The 13,751-nt window shown below is 40.4% G+C and overlaps 1 protein-coding gene across 1 annotated transcript in view; it reads right to left on the bottom strand.

Moving 5' to 3' along the window:
* GRB2 (growth factor receptor bound protein 2) overlaps positions 1-13,751 on the bottom strand; it is a 53,660-nt gene that overhangs the window by 39,277 nt on the left and 632 nt on the right. The window contains exon 2 of the mRNA XM_075518862.1: positions 8,715-8,955. Within this exon, the coding sequence (XP_075374977.1) occupies positions 8,715-8,792 (78 nt within the window). The 5' untranslated portion in view covers positions 8,793-8,955. The remainder of the gene's footprint in view (positions 1-8,714; positions 8,956-13,751) is intronic.

Here is a 13,751-nt window from a genome sequence, read left to right as displayed (position 1 = left end):
AAACAATTTTGCATAACAGCAGCACTTTTTTTCTTTCCTCCACATGTAAACCTGTAGAGTTTTAGTACAAGTTAGAGCAAGAAGTAGGTTGGGTCAATGCAGAAAGCATGAATTCCAGAGACAAATTATTTAAATAAGAGGTTTTAGAGACAAACTGTATAATTACAGTTCAGCTTAACTTAAAAAAAAAAAATGCTTTCTGCTCTCTGCATGAGGTCCAGCTGCAGTGGAGCCAACATGCAGTTCACAACAAAGCGTGCATGCTGACATGAATGCATGTAAAGAAGCTAAATTCAGCAGGTACAAATAGAATAAATCTACTCTGTTAAGTATTCTCTTTCTATATTTTATTTATAAAGGTCAGTAATGTTTGAAGATCACAATTATAAATTAATTACTCTACAGAGGCTGACAACCTACTTCCTACACAAAAATAGCTGTCCTAACTTTTGCCTTATTCCAGTCACCACCCTGACCTGTCCCCACGGGATCAAAAACCCAACTGATTTGATGAATCTTCAATAACAGGACTGTCTATCTGTTTTTGCAACCTCAAACAACTGGAGACAAAAGGATCCAAGATCAGGTACAGAAACTCAAGTGAGCAATCATTCCTTAAGGGGAAAAAAGCCTCTTGGGCTCTTCAAGACATTTAAGACATTTTTTAAATGGGCTTTTATTTAGTATCTACGTAAAACCACTATTCTTTTAGTAAAGAGAGAAATACAGGCTGAGGAAAATTATGAACACAACCATTTAAAATGCAAATTTCAGATGCATCTAGTAACTAATCAGGAAGTATTGTAGAGTAGCATCTGGGTTTCAGAAATATAATAAATATCCTAAAAATAATTATCATGAGCAGTTTTGGAGACTGTCAGTTCACTTTTTGCTCTATTAGAGCTCAGCTGTACAACCCCATGTGTTTAGCACATGTCACCATGAAAAAACACATTCTTAAGTTTGCTAAACCAATTCTCACTTGAGTTGTCAGATGGTGGCACCAATCATGCATATAAGACATGGGAACAAGTTCAGGCTCCACCGCAGACAGTCTGCTTCACAACCATTTTTCTATTCCATTTGAACACCTACTCTTATGAGGTGTTACAAGATGACTTCAAAGTTGAAGGCATGTGCCACTCATGAGCAGTGCTTTAAATACTCAGCAACAGGGCACAAGCCTAGAATGTGACAAACAACGTGCAGCTTGAAGCTTGACAGATTGAGATCGACAATGCTGCTGTTCCATCTAAAAAGACAGGGATACTTGAGGGAAAGGAACAACTTTATACAGCATTCCCCACGCTGTAGATAATGCAAAAAAACCCCAACCAAAACAAAACATCATAGAAAGCATTCTCCTATCCTATTTTCTCTCCCAAGGCCAAAAGCATCTAAAACACACATTTCTTTCCTTATGTATATTCTAGCCACTGATGTTTGCCCAACTTGGGAGATAATGTTAACTGCCACTGCAGAGCCAGCAAAGGAAATGAAAGAGCAAGAACTGCTGTGGGATAAAGCTGCAGATAAGAACTTGTGTATAATACTGCTGCAGTATCAGTTTGCTGATCTGCGTAGAAATGTTGAATGCATACAAGTCACCTACTCATTTGCATTTTGAATTTAACAGAATTTTCAGAGAAAACTGGAAATTATAGAGATCAAAGGCAGCTTTCCTAACAAAATTCTAAATAAAGCAAGTAAAAAATAAAAGAAACATTGAGACCTAGTGCCCCAGTGAAATGGATTATTACACAAAAGCTCCATTTTTACATCCATAAGACTAGGCACCAGAGGAAGAACAAATGCATTTCCTCGGTCACTTTTCTACCTAAACATTATATTCACAAGTCACAGCTTCACCTCTCTGGCTAGCACCTATCCCACCAGCACTGAAAGAAGGGAGTGAGGGCAGGGGGGGAGAAGAGAAATAGGCTTATCCTTTGCTACACATATTGCTAATTAAGACCTCCAGAGTAGCCAAGTCAGACATTAATGCATCACACCCTTTCTAACACAAAACTAAGCACAGGCAAAGTATTCATCCAGAGTCCGGTATAAGTTTTGTAAATCATGTTGAATCCCATAATGTGGTTATCATTACTCCAGCTATCTGAAAGTTAGCTTGGACATAGCTACAGAAGATACAGTCCCATCTCTTCACTACGCAGTGCAGACATACCTGTAATCCTCTGTGCAGAGCGGTGCGACAGACTCCTCTTAGTTCTGCTTACTGCTTTAACAGCACTCTGCTGTCAAACCTGGAATGGACATCCTGCAATTCAACACCACAGACCAGACGAAATGTGAAGCTACATACACAGTCACGCAGGAAAAACTCAAACAAAACTCATCTCAAGCTAGTTCATGTATGTTGCCAGATCCTTTGCTGATGCCCATTATATGAATGGCTTTAAATATGCTGGGGGGGGGCAGAAGTCATGGTGTTTGGATTTTTTTAAGTTCTTTATTGTTATGGTTCTAGAACTAGCTTTGATTTTTCAAATCTTTCAAACTTACATAAGTAAAATCACTAACAATTTAGCAAAGGTTTTAATTCAGAGGTAACCAGCAAGTTAAGTATGGAAATCTGGCATCATCGGTACAATAGCCTTTAATTAATACAACAGTTCAGCCTCACAGCAATTGTGAAATTGTCCTAAAGTTATCTTTAGTAGTTCCTCCCGTTTAGATTTATATTGTAAAATTCATCATGTTTGATGAATTACATTCTCTTTTTGCTCAATGTGAGATTATAAGATTTTTGGCTCCAGCGTTGTTAGGGGACTAATGCTTAATTTTCTTTCATTTTCAAAGAAATAGAGTTAGTTTTGCCCAGTGCTTTTTTTCCTGAGGTTTAGGCTTTAGTTATTGATTTCTGGTATATAGCCACTGGCAACTTTAAAGCACAAGGGATTTTATCAAGGGGTCATATAGTTCACTGCTTATGTTAGGCTGAGCTGTACACAGACAAATTGGATTCCTTATCTCCCCTCACTTAGTTGGATCCTTATTGATTATAGTGAGAAATCAGAAAAGTCTGAATTTTACTACAAACAGGATCCCTCTTCCTCCCCCAATCAGCAGGGTCTGCACAGAAACTAGAAAACTATGAATATTACGTTTATGACACTCTCAATCCTTTATACATGCCACTAAAAGTAATAATCCCTCTTTTCTTTCCCCAACTGTGATCAAGCTTTTACCATTTTCATTAAAAAAAACTAAATCAAAGTTAGTCCATTAACACCTGGGACGTCCCTCAGAACAACAGATTTTATTAATCTGAAATTCTCAGACATTCCCTCATCATATAGTTATCATGAGAGAAATGTCACTGAACCAAAGAGGAGAGATGACATTTTTGTCTTGCCAGCAAATAAAAACAAAAGCGCATCACATTGGTTGCAGTTTGACAAGCATGTTGAACAAAGCGGATAAATAATTTAGCAAATCAAATTTTGGCTTGCTGACATGCCTATGCTAACACTTTTCAGAAGTCTGTCACACCAGTCATATCAAAAAGCTGGACCTCGCAGAGAAGCTGTAACAATAGCACTTCCATTAAACTGGCAAAAGGCAGCTGGAGCTTCAAATTAGCATCATTTCCCCTGGTTATAACAGAATGCAATACATGTTAAGTCAATATAATATAATTAGCTGAGCTGACCACTAGCTTTAATCAGTGTCTTGTTTGACATTCAAAACTCCAGTAGGCTTCAGGTAGCACACAGCTCACAAGAGCTTATTTTTCTCTGCTTTCAGTGACAAGTTTAAATAATCATCACAAATAGCTACTAAATAAAAATGAAGATGCCATTTTTAAGGAGGAATGTGTTTACTCCTTGCTTGCAAAGACCGCTTTACACCTTCAGTCTGGAATACTCCATATTTATGTCTTCTGCACAAAGACACCTTCAGCAATGCAATCTTGCTCTAAGCAGGTCCAAGCTCTTTTACAAATACAGAACATGAGCGCTTTCTTTTTTGGGCGCACGCACCTTGTGGAGGTTAGGTAGTTCCTTCTCACAACCCTTCCCCCCGATGCCTAGAGAAGTTGGCTAATAAAACACATCCCACCTTCAGATTACTATCATACATAAGAGGAACAATATTTGAGAAGTTTATACTAAAAACATAGGCATTGAATAGTTGGATGAATGAGGTCTGTAAGAAAGGGAGAGGAAAGATGAAGACTGAAGACAGTTTCATCCAAAACAGAGGAAAAGTCTTTGCACTACTCTTCAGCAAGCCATGAATTTCTGTTCTCTTGCACAGACACCACGACATAACAGCCAATGCAGGTGAGGTCAAAGACGAGGGATGAGGAAGAAGAGAAGGGAGACCATGCTCCCCTTATCATACTCCTCCCTCAATTCAAAACTGTTTCACTGTATCCAGACACAGAAAAATGTTTTTCATGCAGGAACTGAAAATGCCATCTCAGCATCAACTGTTTGCAAATGCTCAATCCTCTTAAAGGCTGACAGAAAGAAAATAAGTCTAGTGGCAAACAATCATGTGAACAGAACCTGCGGTGACTGTCAAGTGTATGATCAGAGTAGGAAAAAAAAAAAATCTTGACTTTGCTGAACGAAACTGTAAAGTGATCAAAATCCTAGCAAGGAATTCCTTCTTTTAGCACACAGGGAAGTTGGTTTGTGTGTCACACAAAAGTGAAAACCCCAAAATTAAAGATGATGACCCTCTATTTAAAACAGCACCTGAATAATTTTACTCATAAAAACAATCTGTAAGTGCCCCTGAATTAATTATGCTGACAACTACTGGGAACAGGAACTTATTCAGTTCTTCAGATGATGACAGAAGAAGGAGAAAGAGGAAATGGAGCAGTGGTCTATAGTTTAAAAAAAAAAAAAAAAACCACACACACAATTCTAACGTTCAAGATAGTCATTAATAGGTTTAGTGCTTCTGTATTAACCATGCAGAAACCGTTATCAGAGCACCATGGTATTAACTGTACACTTCAGATTAGGTGTAGGAGGAATAGAGAAAAGAAATTATGATTAGATGAGAGAAAGAATGATGATTTTTCTTCTCTCCTCCCTCCCAGCTCCTGCCAAACCACCAGCAAGTATTAGCGCACTTTAGGTCTGGATACTTGCCAGTTAGCACAAAGGCCAACAAAACCAGAAGCTGCTAGAAATACAATAGTTTTGGGGGACATAAAACCTGAATAACAAATATAGACAGAGACTGAAGTTAACCACTCCCAACTTCAATAAATACAGCAAGTGAAAGTGGAAAAGACTGAAAAAGCATCATGACAACCGTCAACTATTCGAAGTGAAAAACAGTAAATCAAAATTTCAAGTAGGAATGCCTTAGTTTCCTTGTTTTACTTTTTTAAATAACAGGCCAAGCTATCTTCACACCCCCAATAGGATGCCAGTCACCAACAAGTTTTTGTGAAGCAACCACGAGCACATGAAAAGAATGGTGATCTTGAGAGCTGCAGCACTGTAATCAGAAGACACAGAAGGAAGCAGCAAGCTTTCATTTCTCTGGGAAAGGCTCTGCGAGTAGCATTTAGCATATTTAAAAAGTTTAACAAAACTGTCAGTTCGCATCTCCTGAATGGTAATACCACACACTGCTATAGAACCACTAGACAAAAGGGCAAGGGGATCCAGCGTACTGCCAGGGTTACAAAAATCATAGAAGCAGCTTCTGCCATATAGTGCCCACAAAAGAAAAGGCCAAGCACTTTTCCTCTTCGCTCAGCTGTTTTACAATTGCAAGCCAAAGGTCAACTATCTTCACTCACTTTTGGAAACCAGCCACAAGATTACTAACAACCAGCTTAATGGCTACAGTTCAAATGCTATTCAATCAAGTCCCGAATATGTGGGTATGCAGCAGTAATGGCACCATGACATCATAGGCAAGTTATCTGCTGAAATCAGAGAGTCGGACAGTGCGAATCTTTGCCTTCTCTCTCCACAAAGAGAAACGTGAACTTCCAAGGAGTGGGAATTAAAGAGTTAGAGATTTTGTGCTTTCCTTAGTGTGGCCAAGGCATAACATTTCACTAACAAAACAATTCTTTGCCATCATCATATATGTCATCAAACTAACTTGGCTTTCTGGAGGTGCATCAAGACAGGTGTCTAATAGCTAGATTTAAAGAAGTCTTCACTCCACGTCAAGTTACATGTGTGCCCTAGCAAGGGATATCTAAAGAGCGAAGCGTGCAGGTGCATTCAACATGTTACAAGTTTATTTCTCTTCCCAGTTCATTTGAGGGCAGCAGGACTGGCCTGATTAATAAGACAGATCACATAAGGCACATGAATGGGATACCCTGAGATTTCTCAGTCATGAGCAAAGTACTAACAAAACAGATATGACTTGTCTGATGGAAATTAATTTCCACAACCTGAAACACATTTGAAGTGAACCAGACTTTCAAAATGACAAAGGGCCACAGAAGTTTGTCAGTTTGAGTAAAGAGAACTGTAACAATTCTAAGAGTTTTTGGCTTGTTTGTCTGAAATTTGCCAGCTTTAGACAGTGAACCTTACCATGCTGCATAGAACTCACCTCAACTATGTGCTGAAGGATTCCTGAAACTCCTGGAGTTTCCACTAACTTTAGTGATAATCTTGAGCAATTTACTATTTCTGTGACTCAGTTTACTCATCTATGAAGTAAGTACGTAAAATTTGTAAGCATTTTCAGAATATGAGCTGAAAGGAAATACAGTTTGAAGAACTGTTCATCAACGCTTTGAGGAAGTGTTCAGCCTAGGTTTTGTGTAGAGTAGGAAAATCCCTCTCTGTATTCTAGGAAAAATACAATGATTAATGTAGTGTAACAGCATACATACCACCATGTTTCTATTATTGTGACAAAATTGTATCTATGGGATGACATCAATTGGCTGGGACTCAAGAACATCTTACTATCAGTCACTGTGCACAGTTGTAAGAGTTTTAGCACAGACTAAACTTTTGAAAGTTTAAAAGAAGATATTTTTCCTCTAATTCTTAGAGAAGAAAATATTTTCAATGAATGCAAATTTTACAAGATGTTTTTTCATGTACTTCAGCAAATGTCTATACCAAACTAGATTAAAATAATTAAGAATACACTTTAAAATAAACTATATTTCATTATACTTAATTTTTCCTTCCTGTTCAGCATTTTCTACAAGCTCACTTCAACTGTGCTCTACTTCAAATACACTATGAGAGCTGAGGGTAGCTAGTAGTAACCCCAAAGAGAAGAATACAGATCAGGTTAAGAAAAATAAATGCAAGGTTGTCAGAATTTTAGAATTCTTCTGTGATAGTCTCGACTGTTGAAAATCAGCAAAAGGAAATATTCTGGTAATTTACATAAACACTGGAATTGAGGTGTACAGGTCTAACAGGCATTTTTAGGCCAATTATGGGCCAGGGACGTGTAGGATATATACAGATGCAATTAGTTTAAGTTAACAATCTCAAACCAGGATACATTTTTGCAACCTTTATCTGTTGATAGCCACACAATATTACTGCACTTTTAACAAAGCCACAATTATGTTATTGAAATATCAGCTATAAAAGACACATATTAAGTTTACACGTAGAAGTTGTTTTTCCCAACTTATCTTAAAATAGTAGTTAAAATCAAGACCTTCCCTGGCAAAAATTTTGAGCAGATGAGTAATCCCATTGAGGTCTGCAGGGCTTGATTTGTCAGCATACACAAAGTTATGGCCTTACATCTGCAGGATAGGCACCTCTCAAAACAGTTTCTACTTAAAGCATTTTAGAAAGCAGCAGCTTAAAATACTTTAATATTAAATATATCACACTAGGAAGGTAAAGCCCGTCTTCTAAGTTTATGGAGAAATACTGACTCTGAATGAAACCCCATTAAGACATTCCACAATATGGCGCTCATTACTTGGAAGCAACAAAGCTCAGAGCTATGCTTCACTGAGGCCAAATCACTATGGATTTTTATATTTTACTGCCCCCCAAAATAAAATTTGGGGCTTGTTCTGTGTGTCCATTTTTTTAAAATAAAGTTTTAGAAATTCAAATATTTTTCAAATTCCTTTAATATAGCCAAGATGAAGCCTAAAAAGCCTTTGATATACTGAAAGAACTATAGACCAAAATTCCCCTAATGCACTCCAACATCCACTTACATCTGCATAGAGCCATTAAATATTCAGCCGCAAGCTTATCACGAGTTCATCAGGACTGAAGATAAAACTCGGCACCAATATTTGACAGCCTGATGCTAAAAGATTATCTACTGAGAAATAATCTAATCACTGTTCTCTGATATTGGAATCCTTGGCAGGAGGCAAAGGAAAGGAATACCAAATTGATCTTGATTACTTTAAGGGGTTTCCTCTCATAAAAGGGAATTCAGTGTAGAGATTATGTTGTACTTCTGCTTATTTGCTACCATGTTTACGACTAAGTTTTCAAATATTCCAATCTCAGAAGAGAGAAATGAGAGACTTCGGGATGCATGCTTAACACAGAAACCAAACAGCCTCTCCTGCTCTTAAAGAGGTCAGACTGGGATTGAGGAAATCTTGAGGTACCCTGTTACAAGGAGATGGCGTTCGCTGGGGACGCAAAAGAGGGTCAGGTCTGACAGACAGGAAGAGACTCACGAGAGAAGCTGAAAAGCCCAGGGCGAAAGCAGCAACTCCCGAGCCCTTACCCTCCACTTACCTTAAGGATATCCCCCCGTTTGAAGCTCAGCTCGTCATCCGCGGTGGCTTTGAAGTCGTACTTGGCGATGGCTTCCATGCTGGGGCTGCCGCGCACGGCGGTGCGGGCGGTGGGAAGGAAGCGCTCCCCGACGCCTCCGCTCCTCCCGCGGCGGCTCCCGGCTCAGCCCTCCCGCGGCCCGGCTCCGTCCGAGACGCCGGCCCCGTCTCTCACATACAGGGAGGCCGGGGGACGATCCGCCCTAGGGGAGGGGGAGGAGGAGGAAGAGACGGGCCATTAGGGGAAGTGGCACGGATCGATGGCCGGGGCCGCGCCCAGAGCCGCTCCCTCCGCCTGGCGCGGCGCGGCCGCCGCTTCCTCCCGCCGCCGCTCGCCCAGGCCCGGCTCGTCCGAGTGACACGTCCCGCGACCAATGGCCGCCCCGACGGCCCCGGGGGCGGGAGGCGGCACCGCGGCCGGCACCGGCCTGCCGGGAGGAGCTGCCCGCCCCGCGGCAGCCGCCGGCCCTCGCCCCGGGGCGGCGGCAGCGCCCCGCTGCCCGCGGGGGAGCCGGGCAGGCAGGGCCCGCCGCCGGCGCCGCTCCACCGCCCCGCGCAGGCTGCCTAGCCCCGGGAGGGCAGGTCCTCTCCTCTCCCGCCTGGCAGCGGGACCGCCTCTCACGGGAAGCCACCCGCTCCTCGCGTTTGCAGTTACAGCAAGACCTAACAGGCGGGAGGACGCGGCAAGATAGCCCTACTGACGGGTGCAGGCGGGGGGCACCGGGGCCGGGCCGAGCGCTGCCTGCGCTCAGCACTGCCAGGGCTGGACATCCCACTCACAGGACCCAGAACTAAACCCCATCAGCTCCAGCCCACGATGGAGACAGGCGGCTGCGGAAGGGCGATGCGCTCCTCTCCCCCACATGCTGCACCGGGAAAGACCGGTCTGGAGACGCAGCTTACACCAATAATTTGGGGTTTTCCATTCGTACAGCTCATATCAATTTAAATACAGTAAGTTAGGCAAAGCAGAGAATACTTATGTGGGTCCTCTGTAACAGGACTTTCTTGGAATTGAAACACCTATCAAAAAGTGTCCTAAAATAACATCACAGAGACAAGAGTTTGGGCTCACTCTAATGTAAAAGCAACCACCCTGAAATTCCAGCGTCTTGAGCAGCAGAACACGTTAAAAATCTTCATAAGCACAGCATGAAAATCAGCAAGTTTGAGTATCTCTTATGGGCCCAGAGAAGAAATGACATCAAAGCTGGCAAGGCATATATATAAGACACTCTGAAACCATTGAAAAGGCTTGTATCTCGATCTCAGGTTAGAATAGGAAGGATTTAATCTAACTCCAGCTAGATTCGATAGCAGAGAAGGTAAGGGATCAGAAAAAAGTCAAGCAAGATAGTCTGTAAGTTAAAAACCATCATGAATAACCCTCTGAAGAACCAGCAGAGAGCCAGTACTTGTCATTGACAATTCAAGACAGAAGAGATCTGACAAACACCAGTGAACCCACGCACCTGCTAATCAGTCTCTGTGGTTATTATGGCCCAGAAGGAGCCCTGCTATATGCAAAGGCGGCAGATGGCAATAGTATTTTTTCATTTCGGAGAAAAACCTGCCTTACATAAATGCAGTTCAGCAATTAACAGGCTTACATTCCATGAGTCCCACGTTTGCCCAACCTTCAGCTCCCCGTACAGAATAAATGAAGCTCAAGGCAAACACCCAAACTAAGATTTCTTCCCAGGAAGCTGGCAGAATAAGAAGAGGTTTTTATAGGATTTACCTTGATCAAAAAAATGCCAGCTTAGTGAAGTCCCCACGTGGACAGGGCTCAGGGTTTTCTTTGGTAGTCCTACGCAGCGTTACTGAAATGTCAGCAAGACTGACAAAGCTGTCAACAGCCACGGAGATGACAGCTGAACAATCTGCCTGTGCCACCGCAACTACTGGAAATGAATATACTGGATCCAAGCTTTGACCCACACACGTAATTAAAACCAAAAGGTGTATCATCTTAGCTACATTTTGGTGATTCTAAAATACTTAATTTTAGTTTCAATGCTGATGAAAAAGCATCTGTCTTTCTGATGTCACTCTTCCCCACCATACTAGCATACGAACAGCAACAACTTTCCTTCGCCAGGAACATTTTCCCTTTGCCAGCCTCTATTGTGTTCGGTTCACCATCTCCTCATCTTTCTAACCTGGCCTCTGTTTTTTAACTGACAGTATTTGTAATTTTCTGCTATTATAGCAATATTAAGGAGCAACATGAATGATTGCATATGAAGCAATGGAAAATGCAAACATTTGTTCGAGCATACTGTCTACACGTCCTGTATGTTTCACGGTAAACGTCATCGTTTTCTATTCCTTCTTAGAGGATAAATATTACTGGCAGCAACATTCCGGTGTTTCAAACCTCACAATGCTACATTTGAACATGTGTGTCATTATATGGGCATGCAAACACCATCAGCTCAGGGAACGCTGCTTGAAAACCCTAAGTTCCAAACCCAAGAATGTCACGTTACAGGCTCAATACACATTTAAAGAAAGAAATTACTGCCAATTGGTAAATGTTCCTTTCTTTGGGGTACACAAGTATTGCTACCTAATACTGCATTAGCATCTTCAGAAATTTTTTTTTTTAACTGAAGGAGTTAATACGCAACTTTCTCTAAGAAACTGATGCAGCATTTCCAAGAACTATACTGGCATTTCCCTAGGCTTAGCAACACTACACCGTTGGGAAACTTCCCAGCATAATTCAAGATGAAAGAGATTCATCACGCAATTTTCTTTAAACATGCATTCATATGACTACCACCATTGTATATATTGTCAGCATATAAAGCAGTGATGTTTCTAGGTCACAATACTAACAACAGCTGCAGCGTAGAACAAAACTTTAACCATCACAACTTTAGGCAAAAGTGTAGCTGAAGTGTAGACACGAAAGCTACATGTAAATTAGGGAAAAGCTTTGAAGGTATTAAGCCAAGATACTTAAACAGCAAATGTCAGAAAAGGTAAACTTAGAACATCAATTCCCTTAAAGTCACTTAAAAAGCATTTGCTGTTCACTAATCTTATTAAACAAGTTCTTATAGACAGCCACATAATTATTAAAATACAAACAAACCAACTGCACAACAAGGGAAAAAAAAAAGCTTACTGGGGAAGTAGCTTGTGCTAGGTCTCTGCCCACTGAGAGCACAGCTGTAGGTATTCATTTCAGGCAGACAGCAGTGAAACAGGACACATTGTGTCCTATAGTGTACCCCAGCTCCACAGACTTCGAACGGAATAAGATAGGTATGAATGAATAACAGTCAAAATATGAATACAATGAATACACGTTACAAGAATTATCAGATGATCTTACTAGAGAAATGACTAAGATTTCTCAGAATAGCAGTATGTTTTTCACCTCTCACCTTACTGTGATTTGGGGCAAGATAGATACTTCTCTTGCTCTTAAAAATTCTGGGAGGGGGGAGAGGAAGAAAAGGCAGCTGATGCAGCTAACAGTAAATTCTTATTAGCAATACAGTGCTGCAGCTCAGGATAGAATATAAGTAATTATAAATACAAACCTCCCTGTTGTAGCCAAAAAGGAACAATTCTCACGTTCTTTTCAACAGGTATTTCAAAAAACACACAGGCAAACGTAGGCTTTTTATACTGCTCTTACAAACAGCATTTTTTCTAGCAAGTGAGAGCTTTCTCATTGTTTTCTCATTTGTCTTTAATATGTCAAATGTTTCTCATTGTCTCTTTCCACTGTTTTACAGGTCTTCTGGAAAGTGATATGGGCAGGAATAGAAGAACAGACAGTTTAGAAAAGCCAAAGCAAGGGAAGAAAGAATATACATTCATTGGAAGATTTTGCAAGGATTCAGATCCTAAGCTTCATCAGCCATTACAGGACAAAACATTACTGAGGGTGGTGGAAAGAAAAATGTGTGGATACATCATCTGGAAGACATGCAGAATGTAAAGTGTCAGGCTCTAGACAAAAGAATAGAAAGAAAAAATCATAAGGGCAGAGCACTAATTCAAATTAGCCAAATAAGGAAGTATAACATAACAAACGAACAAGGTAAAATATAAATTAAATTATCAACAGATAAAAACCAGAACATTCAGGGTCATAAATGATACTCATGATCTACTAGCTTAATATGTTTCAACTTCCTTAAGTGTGTCTTGTCAGAGGACAACTCAAGATATCGCTTACAAAACTAAGCTACAGCACAAAGCACAGATAATACTTATCAGACCAAAACATTTTATCAGGTAATAGAAAACTTCACTTCTGCCAAAATTTATTTGTTGCCACTTTTTTTTTTTTTCTTATTTTAAACTGTATAAAGCAGCTTTAAATGTTACACGCTTGCCTGGTATTATGAAATACTTAAAACACTACATGACTTAATTATCATAAGAGATTATAATAATTGAAGGTCTTCTTTTGGCACAAATTCTCAATATCCAAAGTTTGCACAGAAATGGATTACAAACAACACTGTGTTTGAAGAAGATTAACAATATGTGACCTTGACCACAGGCATTTAATAATTTTTAAAACAAGGAATGAACTTCCCTAAACACTGTATTTATCTATGAATTGCTCTCCCAGTTATTAACTGTGCTACAGAATATTTTTCTCTTTAGGTTATAAAAGAGATGTCTGAGTCAGATGTTGTGGGAGTTAGCAAGACTGCATCCTTGTCTTCTACAGATTATTTGAAACTATATTGGCAAGTTAACCTTATCCCACGAATACTGACTCTCAAGCAGGAAGTTCAGAAGAGGAAGAAGAGGCTATGAGAAAAATGTCTTTCTCTATCATAGAAACTCACATTTGAAGCATGACCCAAAAGGTCTTTGGAGAAAGAAAGGTATGGATGTTAACTTGCCTACAGGGTATCCACAACCTTTTAACCTTTGGAAGCGGCCTGAAGTTACGGAACTCTTCCGGGGAATATTAAAAATAAGTCCCAAGAACTACCATCAGCCAACACTTCACAGACAT

Source organism: Mycteria americana, chromosome 16, assembly GCF_035582795.1.
Source record: "Mycteria americana isolate JAX WOST 10 ecotype Jacksonville Zoo and Gardens chromosome 16, USCA_MyAme_1.0, whole genome shotgun sequence".
Lineage (NCBI taxonomy): Eukaryota > Metazoa > Chordata > Aves > Ciconiiformes > Ciconiidae > Mycteria > Mycteria americana.
Note: the sequence above shows the minus strand (reverse complement) of the source record. Positions and strands in the feature narration are given on the sequence as shown.